This window comes from Ceratotherium simum, chromosome 19 (genome assembly GCF_057802395.1).
Source record: "Ceratotherium simum simum isolate JZ-2026a chromosome 19, ASM5780239v1, whole genome shotgun sequence".
In the NCBI taxonomy this organism is placed as follows: Eukaryota; Metazoa; Chordata; class Mammalia; order Perissodactyla; family Rhinocerotidae; genus Ceratotherium; species Ceratotherium simum.
In genome coordinates this window covers 23,111,029-23,131,482 of record NC_141918.1, presented here as the reverse complement: position 1 = coordinate 23,131,482, position 20,454 = coordinate 23,111,029, and the positions used below count along the sequence as shown (strand labels likewise).

The 20,454-nt window shown below is 36.6% G+C and overlaps 1 protein-coding gene across 1 annotated transcript; it reads right to left on the bottom strand.

Annotated features, from left to right (window-relative positions):
• Nucleotides 1-3,806: 3,806 nt before the first annotated feature.
• Nucleotides 3,807-16,704, bottom strand: LOC101404421 (thiosulfate sulfurtransferase like domain containing 3). The gene is made up of 4 exons (XM_004422149.3): nt 16,612-16,704; nt 8,856-9,029; nt 8,598-8,757; nt 3,807-7,301 (listed from the first exon to the last, which is right to left on the bottom strand). Exons 1-4 carry the CDS (start codon nt 16,682-16,684, stop codon nt 7,229-7,231), a joined length of 480 nt encoding a protein of 159 aa, XP_004422206.1. The 5' UTR covers nt 16,685-16,704; the 3' UTR covers nt 3,807-7,228.
• Between the last annotated feature and the right edge of the window lie 3,750 nt (nt 16,705-20,454).

Below are 20,454 nucleotides of genomic sequence, written 5' to 3'. Positions count from 1 at the left end.
TGAATTTATCTTTCTGGATCTGCCTTATGTTTTCTGAGAGTCCTTCTTCTTTTAGATAAGTATTAAAGCCTCCTACAGTTTGTCAAGTGGGTAATTTCAAATGGTTTATAAACAGACTTTGGGAGTTCTACTTCCCTGTGGAGAGTATCAGATAAGCTGGAAAGGGAGATTATAAACTCAGTACCAGTGACAAATATAGGTCTCCTCGGCTTATGGGCAGGATAAGAAATAAGAAAAAGAGTTCTCAGGTCTGAAGGAATTAAGGTTGGGCTTTGGTTGGAAGGGCAGAGTGATTATCACAGTCATTGACTTAACCCTAATTTTTCCTGTAAGGTTACTTATTTTTTAAAAAATTCTATTTTGAAAATTAATACATATACCTTGTAGTTTTGTTTTCAGCCTCTTATTGTAGAAAATGTAAAGCAACGTGTACAAGGGTAGATAATATAGGGTAATGAACCCCATGTACCTATCACTCAGCTTCAGCAATTATCAATTCATGGCCAACTTCATTTCATCTAAACTCCTGCCTGCTTTCCCCAACATGCATATTATTTTGAAGCAAATCCAAGATATATCATTTCATCCATAATTATTTCAGTATGTATCCTTAAAAGATAATGGCTCTTTAAAAAAAAAACCTGTAAAAATACTGTACATAAAAAAGAATTGGTCAAAATAATTTCATAATATCAAATACTCGGCATTCAAATTTTGAATTATTTCATAAATATCATAAAAACTTGTTAAATAATTCTAGTTAGGATCTAAATAAGGACCACACATTGCAATTCATTGATAAATCCTTTAAATCTTTTTAAATTCATGGATTCCTCAGTTTTGTTTTTAAAATTCCTCTTTTGGGTTTGCTTGTCTACTAAGAGTTTCTTGTCATACGGATTTTTGCTGATCGTATCCTTAAGTGCCATTTAACATGTTCCTTTCTCCTCTGTATTTTCTATAAATGGTAATTGAATCTAAAGGCTTGGTCAGGTTCAGGTTCAACTTTTTTTTTATAGACTACTATATAAGATGTCTTTCATCAGGAGGTATATAATGGCTGGTTGTCTCTTTCTGTGATTTAGCAGCCATTGATGATGCATATTGTTTTTAAAAATCAAATACTACCATAGGCTACACTGTTCAGTGATAGGCACTAGCCATATGTGGCTTTTGAACACTCAAAATGTGGCTAGTCTGAATTTAGATGTGCTGTAAATGTAAAAATACACATTGGATTTCAAATACTTACTACAAAACAAAAGAATGTAAAATATCTAAATAATTTGTTTATAATGATTACATGTTTTAAATGATTTTTTAGATACATAGGACTAAATAAAAAACTTAAAATTAATTTCACTTCTTTTACTTTTTTAAATGTAAGAAAATTAAAAATTATATCATGGCTTTCATTATAATTCCATTGAACAGTGCTGCTGTAAGACATAAGGAAAATGTTAGACCTCTGTCCCTTTCTCCCTGCCTCTCATTCCTGCTCGCCAGAGCAACTTTTAGTCATTTCTCTGCTGTTGTGTTACTTCTGCATTTCCAAGTAACAAGCTTATAATTATAGCATTTATGGAGCACTTACTATGTGACATGTATGTTCTAAGCTCTCCACATTACAATGTCATTTAATTCTCAGAACAATCATTTTAGTGATGAGGAAACCCAAAACCAGAAAGTTAAGTAACTTACCCAGTCATAGGTCAAGTAAGTGACAAGAGCTTGGATTAGATTCAAATTCTTAAAACCCAGGCAGCTGGGCTCATTCTCTTCAATACTTTACCAAACTGCCTCCTCTGCCTACCCTCTAGTTTCTTTTTTCTTTACCTTTTGATTTTTTTTCAATTGTAAATATTGTCTATCAACTTCCTACTGTGGTAGTTTTGTAGTTTTGTGGTTAAGATTCAGTACTCTCACTGCTGAAGCCTGGGTTCGATTCCCGGTCAGGGAACCACACTACCTGTCTGTCTGTTGTCATACTATGGCTGCTGTGTGTTCTGTGACACTGAAAGCTATGCCACCAGTATTTCAAATACCAGCAGGGTCACCCATGGTGGACAGGTTTTAGCAGACCTTTCAGACTAAGACAGACAAGGAAGAAGGACCTGGTTACTCACTTCTGAGAAAACTGGCCATGAAAACCCTATGAATAGCAATGGAGCATTGTCTGATATAGTGCTGGAAGATGATGGAATGGTGAAAAAAAGACCAGGCAGGGTTCTGCTCTGCTGTACACAGGGTCACTAGGAGTCAGAATCCACTCAATGGCACTAACAACAACAAACTTCCTACTATGGAAGATGAAGATTTCACTTTCTCACACATTTCCCCCTATTCTCCCATGTCCCTCCAACCCGGTTCTACACTGGGACTTGTATCATCCTCTCAATTGTGTAATTTTTGTTAAATTCATATTCAATATATATTAAGTATACATAGTTAATGTTGTGTTCTGTAGCATACTACAGTTACATTTCCTTTCTTTTAGAATATTTTTGTCTTTCTGAAAGTAGTAATTGCCTTGGTTGTAATTTGCTCAATTTACTTTGTATTTTTATTAATCTACCACCAGAATCATTTGTATTTATTCATTTATTCCATGTATCACTCACTGGGAGACATTCTTCCTTGAGTCTTTCATCTTTTTGTTTAGGCATCCAAGATATGGAGGATCCACTTCTTTTTCTTTGCTCATTTATGCCTTTGTTTTAATGCAGTCCATCCTCTAGTAGCTTCTTGAGAAAAGGTGCATTGGAGGTTCCTTTTTCTTTTAAGTAGCACCTTGCTCTTGTTTGAGAGTGTAATGTGTTTTCATCATTCTAAGGGTATTAGTTTAGGTTTTTTTGGTTGTTTTAAAATTTTCTTTGCTTCCTGCATTAACACTATTTCCTTGATGTTCCTTTTTTCTGTTTGGTTTGGTCACAGTCTTTCAAGTTACAGTCTTGCCTTAATTATCTCAGGATCCTTCATATTTGAGAGACACAAAGAAAGCTAATTGGAAAGTCTCTGTGCTTGGGTAGGACTCTTCAGTGGTGGGCTTCACTGTAGGGTAAGGGAGCAACAAAACTTTTTCTTTAGCCATCCCTCCTACCCCCAATTGTATTCTGAAGCTTTTTCTTTGGGATAGGTCAGTTTTTCTAGAGAGGAAGCTTCCAGCTTTCTGAGGTGTTATGAACTGGGCTGTCAAGAGTTCTTGGAGACAAGTGAGATCAGGTGGCTGGGTATCTCATTGTTCAGTATTCAGAGTTTCACTTTATCTTCCTGTTTTCAGTAAGGGATCTCACTGCCATTCCTACCTTCAGATGTTTAGTTGGAAGTTTCACCTGCCTTTTTTTTTTTTTTTTTGTGAGGAAGATTAGCCCTGAGCTAACATCCGATGCCAATCCCCCTCTTTTTGGTGAGGAAGATTGGCCCTGGGCTAACATCAGTGCCCATCTTTCTCTACTTTATATGGGACGTTGCCACAGCATGGCTTGTTGAGCGGTTCCACACCTGGGATCCAAACCTGCAAACCCTGGGCCGCCGAAGTGGAGTGCATGAACTTAACCGGTATGCCACCGGGCTGGCACCTTTCACCTGTCATCTATACCCATTAATGTTAAGTGAATGAAAACAGCAACCCAAAATATCAACTGCCTATAAATATCATATGGTACTGATTCACACAGTAATAACAGCATAGTATTAAATGTTTGACATGCATTATCTGATTTAATCTACAAAATTACTACTATGAGGTAGGAACTATTATTATACCCACATGGATACTCTTCAACTAGATTCTACCATTATGATAATTTATTAAAATTACTCTCCTTTTTCCTTTTCCCTTCTTATCCTTGCTCCTGGAGAAACTTGTAGCACTGAAAAGAGATGGTGACAAAATTACATTTTTCTATTAATAAATTGCTGTCCTTTTAGACACTGAAAAATAATTTTTACTGGATGATGGGAGAAACATTCAAGTTTCCTTTTTTTTAAAATAATACAAATTTCTCACAGATTAGCTGCCGATCCTACCTCTGTCCAGTATTTTTGTGGCATACACATACTAGATAGCAAAACGGTATGTTATCACAGAATAACAAGAGACATCACTGAGATCATAAGGCAGGTAAGAAAGACCACGTAAATAAGGAAACGTGCGAGATTAATTCTGAACTCAGGCTGCTCACTGTTGCCGCTGTTTCTAGGACATCTTCCTTCTGTTCCGTTATGAAAATAATGCACAGTATTTAAAAATGTGATCTGGCTATTCTCCTACATTTCTAAAACTCTATGATGTACCCTTGCATTATCAGAGTAAAAGTGATAGTCTCCCATGATTGAAATAAAGCAGCCACCTCTTAAATGATGTATTAAATCATATGCTATATTTTTACATTTTGAGGCATCTGTTACAGACATTAGTAATGGTTTTCCTCTTAAGAGTTTTATTGTAAAAGTCAGTGCAATTTCAGAATAACTGACAACTGAAATTGTCTTTATAAGTTTGATCTAATATAGAAAATAAATTATTCTAATTAATTTATTAACCCTTTGGTTCTTCAAAAGATAGAAGGAAAATTATATTTGGGTAAATAGGATACATTATTTATCATGTGTTTTTTTCTTTAAAAAAGTACCAGGAATCCAAAGGTGTTACAATTGTAGAGTCTGCTTTAAGTATCTGCAAGTGGGGATATTCAGTTCCTATCCCATACATACAAAAGGTAAAAATAATAAGTATTTGTTTACCCACCAAACATGCTAAATAAAATGTTAACAATATTATTGTTAAAGCCTCCAGTGTTCTCTCCCCACAAAGGAAACCATTCTGAATTTGGTATTTATTATTCTCATAATTTATTTATACTTTATACTATATATGTACATATATAAATAATAAATTGTATTTTGTATGTTGTACCGTATATGTTTCTGTAATTCTTTTCTCTAGACATGGTAAGAGTCATCCATGTTAATATGTGCACTTCAGTTTTTTCATTTTTATTAATCCTCATCAGCTGTGTCTAATCTGCTGTTAAACCCATCTACCAGGTTAATTTCAGTTATTGTATTTTTAAATTCTAGAATTTCTATTTGATACTCTTTTGTAGTTTCCATTCCTCTAATAAATTTTTCCATTTTGTCATGTTATTGAATATATAAATCACAATTATTTTAAAGTCTGTGTCTGAGAACTCCCATATGTAGATCTGTGGATCAGTTTTTATTGTGTCTTCTCTTATTTTTCAATAATGAAGTCCCATTTACTGCTATTTCTAGTAAGTTTTGATAGAATTTTGAAGACTGTATATGAAAACTGTAGGGATCATTTGTGGCTCTGGCTCAGAGGTCTGCAAACTATGCCCCACGGGCCAAATCCTGCCTGCCACCTGTTTTTGCCTGAGCTTTGAGCTAAGGATGTTTGCTATATTTTTAAATGGTGGAAAAATAATTAAAAGAATATTTTGCAACACATGAAACTTAAAATTCAAACCTACGTGGCCATAAATGGTTTTACTGGAATACGTAGTGACCACTCATTCATTTACGTATTGTCCATGGCTGCTCTTGTGCTACAGTATCAGAGTTGAGTGGTTTCAATAGAGACCTTATGGCCCACAAACCTAAAATATTTACTGTTGCCAACCCCTGCTCTAACTAGATAATGGTATCTTTCTCCAAGAGAGCGTGTACTTCTGGTAGGCCCTTAGGGTATCAGGAAGACTGCCTTAATTCGTTCAGGCATTTAGTTGATTCAAAGCTGGTCTTACATTTTTATGAGGGTTGGTCAATTTATGTTCACCTCTACTCCTAGAGTATAGCTTTTCAGGGGTTCCAACTAAAAGCCTGGAGTATTTACCCAGGCTGCTATTCCTTGATGGACCTAGTACTTCAATGTTGGCCCGCTCTCTACAGTTTTCCGTGTCTGTGAGATTGTGGCTCTTCAAATCCTCGCTGCTTTAGTATATTTGCCCTGGTAATACTTGTTTATATAAATATATAAACAAAATCTGTTTAAAGACATGAAAGACTTTCTAAGGCAGCAAGGATTTGAAAAGCCACGGTTTCAGGGAGAAGGAAAGCTGTAGAGGATGAACTGATATCGAAGTGAGTTGTGTGTGTGTGTTTTCCAGCTTTTCTAGTTCTTGTAGGGAGTTTGCTCTGCTAGAAACTAGACGGACATTATCAGAAATAGAAGTCCAAGGTGACCATATCACATCCCTACCCTAGATTCTCCAATGGCTTAATATATCACTTAGGACAAACCAAGTCCTTGTAGTTACTTGCTAGGCCTTATATGATCTGAATGACTACCTAAATGAGACTAAAATCAGATGGGTCTGAAGAGGCACAGACAGAAGAAAGCACAAATTTGTTTTACCATCAATGCACTAACAAGTGCATAGGACTTCACATTCCAAAGGAATATACTCATGCTGGTGGGATTCGTTTACATTTATACCTTTTTTTTTCTATTTTCATTGTTTTTTGAGATAAATTATAGAAAATGTATATTTTTAAGTGTTCAATGAGTTTTGATAAATGTATATACCTATGTACTAACACCTCAATCAAGATATAGAGCATTTCCATCACCCTAGAAATTTCCTTCTTGCCTTTTCCAGTTATTCTTCTCCCCTCCACAGAAGCAACCTGTTCTGATTTCTGTCCCCATACAGCATATTAATTTTTTAAATTGCAAATTATATCACTACCGTACTGGTCACAACACTGCCCTAAGTCTTTGGATGCTGTTAATGTATTTTCATCATTCATATTTCACCTACTTTTCTAGATCCCAGATTCTTGGTATTTTAAGGTCAAGTCTGTTTGTTAATCTACTGGTCTAGCTCATAGCCTCTTTGATGAATAGAAGCTATGCTAATACAAATTGTCACACATTATGATTAGGTAATACAAGCGATCTGGTCTTTTGGAATACTCTTGAACTATACTAAACGATTTGAAAATTAATTCCTGGAATGCCAACCCTTATATTTCCATGGCAAGTCACATACATTATCTCAATCCTCAGTAGCCTTTGGAAGTAGGCAGGGAGAAATGGTATTTCTCAATTTACAGTTGAGAAAAAGATTCACCGAATATTTGACTTATACAAAATCCCCTTCCCATTAGCCAGTGGTGCCAGGGCTAGATTTTTATTCTTTTGCTCATTCCACTATCTTAGGCTGCATGTAGACAAGGAAAGCGCCAGCTTGTATTCCAAAATTCAATTTCCTTGTTTCTTCTCTGAAAATTCATAGGCTGCCCACTCCTTCCATCCTCCAGCATAGTGTTGAGCACTGAAAACATACATCAAATAGTTAGAACTACAGACATTTTTTCCTGCTTGATAGGAACTTCAGAGATAAGAACTTTAGAGGTTTAGAGATGCAATGGCTGCTCACCATACTATTTAGACTTTAAGCCTATTTAAAAGATTGTGTTCCTTTTGAGTAGGATGAGAAGGTAGGGGCTCTTAGTCTTGCTATCCTGCCATTATTAACATGATAATTCTAAGAAATTTTTCAGCAGACTAATAAAAATGTAATACAGTAGTCCCCCCTTATCCACAGTTTTGCTTTCCGTAGTTTTAGTTACCTGTGGTCAACTGCGATCCGAAAATATTAAAATGGAAAATTCCAGAAATAATTCATAAGTTTTAAATTGTGAGCCATTTTGAATAAGGTGATGAAATCTTGTGTTGTCCCACCCAGGATGTCAGTCATCCCTTTGTTGAGCGTATCCACGCTGTATATGCTACTTGCCTGTTAGTTATTTAGTAGCCATCTACGTTATCAAATCAACTGTCACGGTATCACAGTGCTTGTGTTCAAGTAACCCTTATTTTACTTAATAATGACCCCAAAGCACAAGAGTAGTGATGCTGGCGATTCGGATATGCCAAAGAGAAGCCGTAAAGTACTTCCTTTAAGTGAAAAGGTGAAAGTTCTCGACTTAATAGAGAAAGAAAAAAATCATATGCTAAGATCTACAGTAAGAATGAATCATCTACCCGTGAAATTGTGAAGAAGGAAAAAGAAATTTGTACTACTTTTGCTGTCACACCTCAAACAACAAAAGTTAATGGTTACAGTGTGAGAATAGTGCTTAGTTAAGATGGAAAAGGCATTAAACTTATGGATGGAAGCCTTGAACAGAACATGTGTTCCAACTGACAGCAACGTGTTGTGACAGGAAGCACTGAACCCATACAAAGACTTCAGCATGGGACCCCCTGAAGCAAGTGACACCAAGCCATTTACTGCAAGTCAGGGATGGGTACACAGATTCAGGGATAGGTTTGGACTGAGAGACACCACATTCACGTAACTTTTATTACAGGATATTGTTATAACTTTTCAATTGTTTTATTATTGTTGTTAATCACTTACTGTGCCTAATTTATAAATTAAATTTTATCATAGGTATGTACGTATAGGAAAGAAACATAGTATATATAGGGTTCAGTACTATCCAGTGTTAGACATCCATTGGGGGTCCTGGAACATATCCCCTGTGGATAAGGAGGGACTACGGTACATATGAAACATTGCAATACACATTCTTGAATCTCTTTTTATCCTTCATCTACGCACCTGTTAAAGCCCAGAGATATTGCTGTGTCCAGAGCCTTCTTGCTTCTCACTCCGGCTAAACAAGAAAATACTAGACTGTCACATCTGGATGGCTTTACTTCATTGTACTTCTCTTTGAAGGCTTTTGGGTTCATCTGTAGAGCTTCACCCACCTCATCCACTGAAAGAAAATGTTAAGAATTTCAATTAAATTTTATACAGTAAATTATTGAATATACATTTTTTTAAATGAATCACTTTAAGACACATGTCACTTACATGGTATATTGACAGACCCGGGGATTTTTCCATACTCAAGAATTTCCCATGCCTCTCTAACATCAATTAGCATAATACTTTTGGAATTCAACAGGTTTTTAAGTTCCTTATAAGTGACATCTTTAGAAACAGCCGTACAAAAATTCTGGCAGCTTCCTTTTATTGACTTCAAACCTGGAAAGAATAAAGTAATTTAGTCACCTTCAAAATGCCAAACAGGCAGGCTGGCAGCACCAAGCAAGGAATGCAGCACCAATTTTATGTAAATTATAAGTCCCAGATGCCCAGTTCAGTCTGCTCCATGCTTTTTTCCCCCTCCACCCATCTTTTCCACCTCCTCTGCTAGTCAGGGGTGTTCTTGCCACCTGCTGTGTGTCCGCGTCCTCACAATACTGTTCTCCTTACTGTGCCACCAGAACACTTCAAAATGACATCGCTATTAATATCTGGAAAGAGTAGGTCAAAGGAAATTTCCCTGTGGTTCCAGTCAGCTAACCATAGTTGATTTTTTGACTTTATACTAAACTGTGTGTTCAATGTCTGTATTTAGCACACAGCCTGGCTTGGAGCAGCAGGATGCAGCCCTATCCTCCTGCCCTGCATGCTTCATGGCTGGCCTTGTGCTGGCTCTATATCCTACTCTTTCTCAGCCCCCTTATTGGAGGAGGCTTATAAATATACATTCAGCATTTGGTAACGGAATTGTGCAAATAATTTATAAATCTTACCCTACTCCAAGTTACAATGTTAAGAAAATTTTAATTTCATTTCCCCCTTGCAAGCGAAGACAATAAGCCATGTTAGATGTGAGGACCTCACATTTGAAACTACACTTGTAAGTCCTTAATGACACTGTTTCTATCTCTGTTAAATAATTGGTAACATAATATGGTACTGGGTAATTACCCATAAAATAAAATAAATCCACGAGTCCATACTGATATAAGGATATAATTGAATAAATAAATAAGTGGAGAGAGATTATTTCAATTGATAAATGTAGAAGGAATGATGGAAACAGAAAATCATCATTAGGGAAACACCCCAGTAATAACTGTTGTGGGCAAGAAGCATTGGTAGCTGCTAGATGTAGTGGGTGAAAGTATGAAGGGAAACAGAATAGCATCTCCCCACAAGATACTTTTAATTACTAATTATCCAATAGGGTAGCAAATGCTGCCAGCTTGAAATCCTTGGAAAAAGATGGAAAACTGTCTTTAGCTGAGAAGTGTTTACTAAACAGCCATTAAAGCTCTACCTCTTGTGAATGCAACAAAATAAATAACCAATGTTTTAAAGATCACTTCAGTAGTAATAAGATATGTTGACAGCATGTACCCCCTGATATGATGCACTGAGCACAACATCACTTCCTTAGTATTCTTGCCAAAAAGTGCACCCTGAATCTAGGAAGAAAACCTCAAACTCAATCTCTAAAATAACCACTACTCTTAAAAGTGTCAAGGTCATGAAAGACAAAGACTGTGGAACTGTCGCAGACTGAAGCAGACTAAGGAGACATGACAACTCAATGCAATGTAGGATCCTGGATTAGATCTAGGAGTATAAAAGACATCAGTGGGAAAACTGGTGAAATTTAAATAAGGTCTGTGGATTAGTTACTAGTATTATATCAATATTAATTTCCTGGTTTCAATAATTGTATCATGTAAGATGTTTACATTAGGGGAAGTTGGGTAAGTAAGAATAAAGGGAACTCCATTTTACTTTCACAACTTTCCTGTTGGTCCAAAATTATATTTTAAAAAATGAAAGAAAATCCAAAAGATTTTAAAAATAAAATCAAAGCAAAAACAATGTTAGTAATGTTCATATTTCACAACAAAATAACCACTATGAAAATGCTTCAAATTTTGTTTAAAATATTAACTATATTATAAAGTGAAATTGATTTAAAGAGTGCAAAACTGGCATAGGAAAAGATTTAAAGGTCGAAGTCTAGAAACAGACCCACAATATACCATCTATGAGAATTCACTACGTAACAGTGATATTTCAGATTAATGGAGAAATTATATTTTATTCAATAAAAATGTAGGGCAGCTAGCTAGCCATCAGGAAGAAACTTTAAGCAAGTTATTACCTCATTCCTTACATGTAAATAAATTCAAATTTAAACCTAAAAGCTAATAACTTAAAATAATAGAAAACATAAGCAGATTATTTAAATCTTGGGGTGAAAACGCCATTCTAAACATGACACAAAAAGCAGAAGTCATAAAGATTTGACCTCATAAAAATAATAAATTTAAATATGGGAAAAAAGTACAATGAACAATTAGAAGACAAGTGGCAGGCAGGAAGAAAATATTTGTAGAATAGGAAAAAAAGATTACTATCAATAAAATAGAGCTCATACAAATAAATAGGAAGAGGACAAAAATCTCAATAGAAAAACTGTCAAAACAAGAACAGGGAATTGACATGAGAAATGGCCAATAAAATGTGAAAAGATACCCAATCTCACTTCTTATTAAGGAAATGCAAGATTTAAACAAAATTTTAAAATTCTGTCAGATTTGTAAAAGTTCAAAGAACTGGTAATATTGGTGAGGATATGAGGAAATGGGTACTCCTACATTGTTAGGACTGTGTAATGCTAAAACCTTTTGAAAGGGAAATTTAGCAGCAATAACTTTTATGTATGTATATCTTTTTTACCTCACAATTTTACTTTTAGGAATTTATCCTACAGGAATATTAGCATGAATACATACAAATGTATATATGCATAAATATATCATTTGGCAGCATTCTTTGTAATATTGAAAAATGGAAATTAGCTGGAAGTCTATCAGTAAGGGAATGATTATATTAAAAGTTGTACGTTTGTACAATGGAATAATATTTAATTTAAGTTGTCCAAAATATAGTATTAAATTTTAAAAAGTGAGTTGGAGAACACTGTGTATAAACCAGAGGTTCCCAAATTTTCTCGGCTCACGATGCCTTTAATGTCTTACTAAATTTTTTGCAGTCCCCATAGGCCAAAATAAATGCCTAGTGGTTCCATTTATTAAGCAGGTAAGAAAAGTCAAAACCATATCTTCTTGTGGTATATATACACAATGGAATACTACTCAGCCATAAGAAACGATGAAATCCAGCCATTTGTGACAACATGGATGGACATTGAGGGTATTATGCAAAGTGAAATAAGTCAGAGGGAGAAGGTCAAATACCGTAAGATTTCCTTCATTAAGTAGTAGATAATAACAACAATAAACAAACACATAGAGACAGAGATTGGATTGGTGGTTACCAGAGGGAAAGGGTGGAGGGAGGAGGGCAAAAGGGATAATTCGGCACATGTGTGTGGTGATGGGTTGTAATTAGTATTTGGGTGGTGAACATGATGTAATCTATGCAGAAATAGAAGTATAATGATGTACACCTGAAATGTATACAATGTTATAAACCAACGTTACTGCAATAAACAAAAAATTAAAAAAAAAGAAAACCATATCTTCTTGTAAAAACCATACACTTTAATATTTTTATTTGACTTTCTCACTGATAGCAAAAATGAACAAATAGCTATAATAGTTTAAAAATACAGGTTTCCGGGGCCAGCCCGGTGGCATAGTGGTTAAGTTCACACGCTCTGCTTTGGTGGCCCGAAGTTTGCCGGTTAGGATCCCAGGTGAGGACCTACACACTGCTCAACAAGCCATGCTGTGGCGATGTCCCGTATAGAAAGTGGAGGAAGACTGGCACAATTGTTAGCTTAGGGACCATCTTTCTCAAGCAAAAAGAGGAAGATTAGCAACAGATGTTAGCTCAGGGCCAACCTTCCTCTCAAAAAAAATATAAAAAAAATAAAAATACAGGTTTCCCAGCAATTCCACTCCAAGGTATATACCCCAAAAAGGTGAAAACAGGGACTCAACCAGATACTTGTACACCAATGCTCATAGTGTAACAGCTAGATCTTAAGTAAGCATGAGGGAAGCCACCTTAGGGAAAGGAAGTAATATTGTAGCTGTGATCCTGACTCACCAGTCTCTGTGAATACACGCTAGCCTGCACGTAGCCTAGATGATTAAGCACCTCTCACTTTTGCAAAATACATGATCTGCTAGCTCTATGACTCTTGCTTACATATATCTCCCAGCTGTTATAAGATGATAATTTTGTTCTCTGAGTTCCCGAAGAACATGATGACCTCCGGAAAGAAAAACTGTGCTGGTACCCATCACGAATGACAGAAGAAAGAGATAATGTGGCTCCATGAAGTTCATCACACCGGATGATTAACATCCCTAAACCCCCGCCTTCCCTGCCCATTTCCCCTATATAACTGCCTCAAGATTCTGTATGATTTTAAGGTGGCTCTTTAGGACACTAGTCCACCATCGTCCAATTGTGCTAAGGTGGCTCTTTAGGACACTAGTCCACCATCTTCCAATTGTGCTAGCTAATCATATAAACTTTCCTTTCTCAACCACCAACTGGTTTGCAATTGATTGGCACTGGATTGCCACGAGCAGAATGAGCCCGTTTTTCCTTGGTTACAATAGCAGCATTATTCACAATAGCCAAAAGGTGGAAACAATCCAAGAGTTCATCAATAAATGAATGGATAAACAAAATGTGGTATATACATACAATGGAGGATTATTCAGCCATAAAAAGGAATGAAGTTCAGACACATATTACAACATGAAATTACAACATTGAAAAATTATGCTAAGTGAAATAAGCCAGACACGAATGGACAAATATTTTATGATTCCACTTATATGAAATATCTAGAATAGGTAAATGCATAGAAACAGAAAGTAGGTTAGAGGTTACCAGTGGTTGGAGGGAGGAGAGATGGGGAGTTATTGCTTAATGAGTACAGAGTTTCTGTTGGGGTGATAAGAATTTTTTGAAGTAGTGGTGATGGTTGCACAACATTGTGAACATAATTAATGCCACTGAATTATACACTCAAAAATGGTTAAAATGGCAAATTTTATGTTATAGATATTTTACAATAAATAAATTTTAAAAATAAAAATACAGGCTTCCTCATCCTCTTCATATTTTGAAAAGTTGGTTCATTTGTGTCTACAAGATTAGATCTTAAAAGATCTGGAATTATTTCTCATTCAACTAGCTGTTTTGTGAATTCCCAGAATATAAAGGGCCAGCAGGCTGAATTCACACTTGTTACTATTCCTCATTGTTAGCAATTGGAAAACTACGGTAACTTAAAAAACTAAGTTAAACTCAAGATTGTGACATTTAGCCGTTGGGAAACATAATCACAGCATGTAACCTGTGTAACTGAATCAAAGATCCTTATGTTTTTTTTGTATAGTAGAGTCACATCAAACCGACATTTAATCGTCTCTAATTCAGCTCTACTCCTGTTGGGGTGGGAGAAGAACACAGTGTGTAATCATCTAAGACTAGATTTCCAGCCTCTCCACTGAGCAGAAGCCTGAAGACAGTATGTTCCCTTAATGAGTCTCGGCTCCCCCAAGCCCCTTAAGTATGAGCCTCTCCTCCACACTAATTCTTTATTTAAAGCAATAGTGTGTATTTTTGTACAACGTGGCCTCTATGTACTTGTAAATCAACCACTTCACCTGCTGCTCAACCAAAACAGTGATCTATTCCTACATGAAGAAAAACTGGCTGTTTGGGATTTATTGAGAGATGATGTGTGGTTCTCTGCAGGGCTTTTCATGAGTCATGCAGACTATACCTGATTTTCACCTTTTTCAGCCTAATCTGTGAATCAACTCCAATTTTGCTCTTTCCAACTGGTGAATCTAATTCATTTGGGCACTCTCTTCAGCCTACATTACAGGATACAATCCAAGTTCCTTACTATGTTCAATAATGCCCTTCAACTCACTTTACCAGCATAACTGATCAAACCTTCTCCTCTCCCACATTCCTCCTCTGCCCCAATTACTCTGCCTTCCAGCTACATCAAAAGCATACATGTGCTCAAACTACATTTTTATAGTGGAAAGAGCAGGGATTTCAGAGTCAGATAAACCAGGTTCAAATCCTAGCTTGCCCGCTTAGCTCTGCAACCCTGGGCAGATTACTTGAACTCGCTGAAACTTAGTTTCTTATCTGGAAAATGGGAATAATCTTAGTTAAACTTTTAAAGTTGCTGTGAGGTTTAAATAATCCATACAGTACAATCAATAAATATATATTTTTGCCTTTCCTTCATGATTTATGCACACTGTTCCTTCTGAGAGGAATACCTTTCTCCCTCCTTTCTACCTGGCACATTCTTACTCTCCTTTAAGATCCAGTTAAATGTCACTTAGCTCCCCTTTGATCCCACAATTCCACTTCTAGGTATCTATTCTAGTAAAATATTTGTACACATACACAAAGAGGCATGTACAACAATAATTATTGAAGAACTTTTTATAATAGCAAAAAATTGGAAACCAAAATGTCCATCAATAGGGGACTGTCTAAATAAACTGTAACAATCCATATTACGGAATATATGCAGTGGTTAAAAGAGTTATATGTGCTGCCATGGAAAGCTTCTGAATACCTAAGTGAGAAAAAATTATGAAAAGTATGCACTGTAGGTCACATTATGTATATGTGATTTATAATATAGATTTATATTATATATATAACATAGATTATATATGTAGTATTTTACATTTATTTATGTATACTCATAGAAAATTGTTTAGAAGGATGTGTACCAAACCACACCTGGGGAGGAAAGTGGGATGGGGAGGGTGTATAAAGGGGGACTCACGCTGTGCTTTATTGTTTGTTTTACTAGAATGAGAGTCTAATCATGTATTACTGGTAGAATTTTTTAAAGGAAAAAGGCACCTTTTCTCTAACATTTTCTTCAACTCAGAGTCACTTCTTTCCACTGCAGTCTCACTGGACTGGGCTGTGTGTGGTGATTGTTTCCTTGTGTCTGTCTCCCCCCAAAATGGTTGAGTGAACTGCAGAGGCTGTATCCCCAGCAGGAGGCCTGGCAGATTAGATGCTCAATAAATGATTGTAGTATAAAGGTAAAACCAAACAAAGAATTTGCATAGAAAAGCACGTCTTAAATTACAGAGGATGTACCAACAGTTAAAACGGAATAAAAACTGGAAAGAGAAGTGGGGGAGACAGTGTTATGCTGAGGCCCTGTATCTGCAACCACAAATAAAAGCTGTTGCTAAAGGAGAGGCAGCATGTAAAGCAAAGAGAAGGGACTGGAGACCTGCTCTGAGCTGTAGACCTAAAGCCTCCACTAACCACCTTCGCTTCTCTGGCTTCTGTTTCGCCATCTGTAAAATTAGGAGTGGTACTTTTCTAGCTGTAACATGTTGTAATTCTAGGTGATTGCTTCATCAAGCTTATGAGCATTGCTCTCTAGTCGGTCACCAGTGTAACTCGAAGCCTTGTGAGTTAATCATTACGGCTCTCCCGGGCAAGAACCCTTCATCCGGCTCGCTTCTCCGAGTCCCGAATTGACCTTCATTGCTCAGTCAAGCATCAGTACCTTTATAAAAGCCTTCCCACGCGAGCTCCCTGGAGCAAAGTTTACCCCTCTCCCTGCGTCCCCCAGAGCAGCCCCAAACCCCGGCAGCTCGGAATCTGCAGGAACAAGAACTGCAAATGGGTGCCACATCCCCAGGTGCCAAGAGCAATGGGTCTGACTTTTAACGGGAAGCCTAGAGAAGCAAGCGAGCACCTTCACCAGTGCCATCCCTTCCCTGGTGCTCTCCCTTTCCCCGGGGACCACCGAGCTCACCCCAGAGCGCAGAGTCCGCAGACCCGAGGATCGCCCAGCGCGCACTCCAGAGCAGCAGCCGCAGCAGCACCATCTCCACTCGCGCCCGCCCGGCTACTGACCACTTCCTTCTGCTCTTCCTCCTCCTCCTCCTCCTCCTCCTCCTCCTCCTCCTCCTGCAGCCGCCGGGCGAGCCGCGTCGGGCTCTTGGGCGCCCTCCAGCCAGGCTCCGGCCGAACCGGGTAGTGCCACAAGGCGTAGTCGTTGACAGCAACGTACCCTGCTTTAAAACTGAACATCCTTTGCAAAGAAACTAAGTGTTGGGCTTGCCTTTTTGTTTTGATTATTATTTTTTCATGGAGAGACAAATTTGAGAAGTGGAAAGTAGAAAATATACCAAAGATAATATTTAAAGATTTAAAGTAAATACATTTCTCTAATTTACTTTATAACAGGATTCTCATACATTGGATTAAGGCAAACTACATGGACGCTTGTTTAAGAATTGCTCTTAACGCCAATAGCTGGTTCAATTGATGTCAGTATTAAGGTAATCTCATGCTGTCATCTTTTCCCCACAACTTGATGACTGTATATTTGATGATGGCTTTGTCAGGGTTAGGTTCAACTATTTTATAACATGTGTTAGTTTCCAATTGCTACTGTAACAAATTACCACAAAGTTACTGGCATAAAACACTACAAATTTATTATGCACAGTTTTGTAAGTCAGGTGTCAGCAAACCTGTGTTCCTTCTGAAGGCTCTAGGGGAGAATTTCTCTACTTGCCTTTTTCGTCTACTAGAGACTGCCTACATTTCTTGGCTTGTGGTCTCTTTCCCCATCTTCAAAGCCAGCGGTTTAGTATTTTCAAATCTCTCTCTAACTCTGACCTCTGCGTCTGTTGTCACATCCCCTTCTCTTTCCCTGGTGCTTCCGCCTTCCTTTTATAAGGACCTTCGTGATTATACTAGAACCACTCCGATAAGTCAGGATAATCTCCCTATCTCAAGATCCTTAATTTAATCATATCTGCAAAGTCCTTTTGCCATGTAAGGTAACATATTCACAGGTTCTGGGAATTAGAACACCTTTGGGGGAGGAGACATTATTCAGCCTACCACATAAAGTTTCTTATTACCTTGTTTTTAATTTATTCTCAATTTGGTTCATTACCTTATTTTTGATTTATTCTCAACTTAGTTCCCAAGCATAATGAAGCTATATTTAACTGCATATTTATTCACAGTGAAAAATTAAAAATTAATTTCTAAATGGCACTGTTAAAGTATGTGTCCAAGGAATAATTTCATTAAGCAGTTTTCAATAATTTAATAAATAAAACCACTTCTGGTTTCTATATCAATGACATTACTTACAATTATGTTTTTCCAAATCATTTGGAGCTTAACCTTAGTCTCTGTGTAATCTATTGGATAAACTTTGATGTCATTATACATTGTAGATTCATGTACTCCCCATGGCGTCTCCAAGCTGTCCTGAATATGCATCATCAACCACAGGTAGTATGGACACAGAAATGCAAACGATGTACTTGGCCTCAATGAATCACATTTAATCTGATTTACACTTTTGCAAGGGCACGTATTGCTAAGCAATTCTTTTTCCAATGTTTATGACATTATTTGAGAAATATTTTTCTGTAGGATTTTTCCTTTTTCTGAAAAGATGAATATGTCCTCCCTTATCTTGCACAGTGCCAACCTTGGTTTATTTAAGAATCCTTGGAGCATAAAGACCTTGTCAATACAGAGTCTTGATCATTGGTCCTTGGACAAACGTCCAAGTGCTTCCTTCAGAGAGAGTCAGCAAGGCTTAAAGTGGGATGAAAGGGAGAGAAATAGTTTAACTCTTCTGGGAAAGGTCTACTAGTGTAGAGTTGTTATGAATCGTTAATTCTCCAACAACTCATTTTATTTTTTGCCATAATGCCAGTGAAAGGCAATTGGAAAGGTGGAGATTTTTCCCATTTCTTTCTAAATCCACTTCAAGCCCCCAGATATTAGACAAATCAAGTGAAGGGTTAGGAAATGTATTGCCTTTCATCCAACTTTTTTCAAAAGACTTTCTATCAAAACTTAAAATGAATATCTATCGACTCGGCATTTCTACTGCTAATAGTCTACCTACTGAAATTATTTGCACAAGTAGACAAAGATAAATGTACATGAACAGGGGACCAATTGGGAAAAAAATGATACATCCATTCACTGGAGTCCTAAGCAACTAGTCAAAACAATGAGGCTAATGTGGAGATATGTCCAAAACATACTAAGCAAAAAAAAATCAAGCTGTAGAATAGAATGTAGACTGCCATCTAATCTGACTGTGTTCTCTTTTAACAAAAGGTAATCATATAAAAAGATGGTACAAATGCAAATTGTATGTGCAAAGACAATTCTTTACCTTTGAGGAAAGGAAATGAGAGTGCAGGAAGGAGGAAAAGATGAGAAACTTTATATTAAACTATCATGTATTACTTTTACAATAAAGAGTGTGTCTTAAAAAATACGGGATAAAAATTTAAAAGATATATGTATAGCCTATTGCTTAGCAGAGTATCCCATACATTTCCAGGCAGAACAATGATGGTAAAATTAAGATATTTAACATTATTTGAAATATATACACAGTTAGCTGATCTTAAGCAAATTTGTATTTTCATTTGATGTTTTGTCATAATGGGTTGCAACAGCACTAAAAATATACTTACTGGGTACCATTTAAAAATGATTTCCTTCATTTGAAGACTCTATCAAATAGTAAATTTTAATTTCAATTGTGTGAAAAGATAAATAATTTGAAGAACATCAGATATAAAAACTTAGTATTAGACAGTTTTCCCTAACTCATGCCAAGTTTTGAAATACAGATTGCAATCTCTGGAGATTTTGGTCATGCTAAGGGTACATCTGCTGGAAATGAAGATAGCTTTGGAATTTTGTCATTTTCAAGAAAAATTTAAGTATTGTATAGTGGTTTGCATAATTCCTAAATTTCTTTTTATGAGAAAGAGAACCTAAATTTCCATATTCTAATTCAATCCCCTCTCTTTTTTTTACTATAAATTGGATTCCGATATATGATACATTTCAAAAAATCCTTTTTACTGCAATGCAATTCAGTACGCAAATTATTTAAATTTGCTCAAGTTCACGTCTTATTTCTCTCCATGTTCTGTTTCAAATCTGACGTTAAAATAAATGAAAACTTTTCATTTATGAAGTAAACAATTTAACTTCAAAATTACACCACAACAAGACTTATTCTTTTTTTTTTCCTTTTTTTTTTTTCCGGAGGAAGATTGGCCCTGGGCTAACATCTGTGCCCATCTTCCTCTACTTTATATGGGACACCGCTACAGCATGGCTTGACAAGCGGTGTGTGTGTCTGCACCCGGGATCCGAACCTGCAAACCCCAGGCTGTGGAAGCGGAGCGCACAAACTCAACCACCACGCCACCTGGCCCAACATGACTTATCCTTATTTGGGGAATATTTCCTTTTTACTGGTGAAAAAAATTCCCCTACTCCAAAGCATAGATTATGTACCCCTAGGTCTAGCACAGTGACTGGCGTATTTGTATTCAGTTATATTCATTGAATGAATGGTTTCCATACATACAATGTAAACATCTGGTTACCTCCTTAGCCAAATTCTCTACATGGAAATAATTTTAACTATTTTGTAAGAAACGAATTAGAGTTTTTAAGGGAAAATCAGAGTTTTCTGGTTTATTTCTGGTATCTTTTGACTCGTAATCCAAGGCTCTATCCATAAGGTCACATCTGTCCCCCGTGAAGAGTTGTGAAAGATCACAAGACTTGTAGAAGTTATCCATAA

What these genes read in the sequence shown, in the direction of transcription:
- LOC101404421 (XM_004422149.3), bottom strand. Translation starts at nt 16,684, where the DNA reads ATGGTGCTGCTGCGGCTGCTGCTCTGGAGTGCGCGCTGGGCGATCCTC. An exon ending in CGGGTCTGTCAATATACCAT is followed by an intron (nt 8,758 to 8,855) that starts GTAAGTGACATG and finishes ATTTTCTTTCAG; the next exon opens with TGGATGAGGTGGGTGAAGCT. An exon ending in ATATCTCTGGGCTTTAACAG is followed by an intron (nt 7,302 to 8,597) that starts GTGCGTAGATGA and finishes GTATGTTTTCAG; the next exon opens with TGCTCAACACTATGCTGGAG.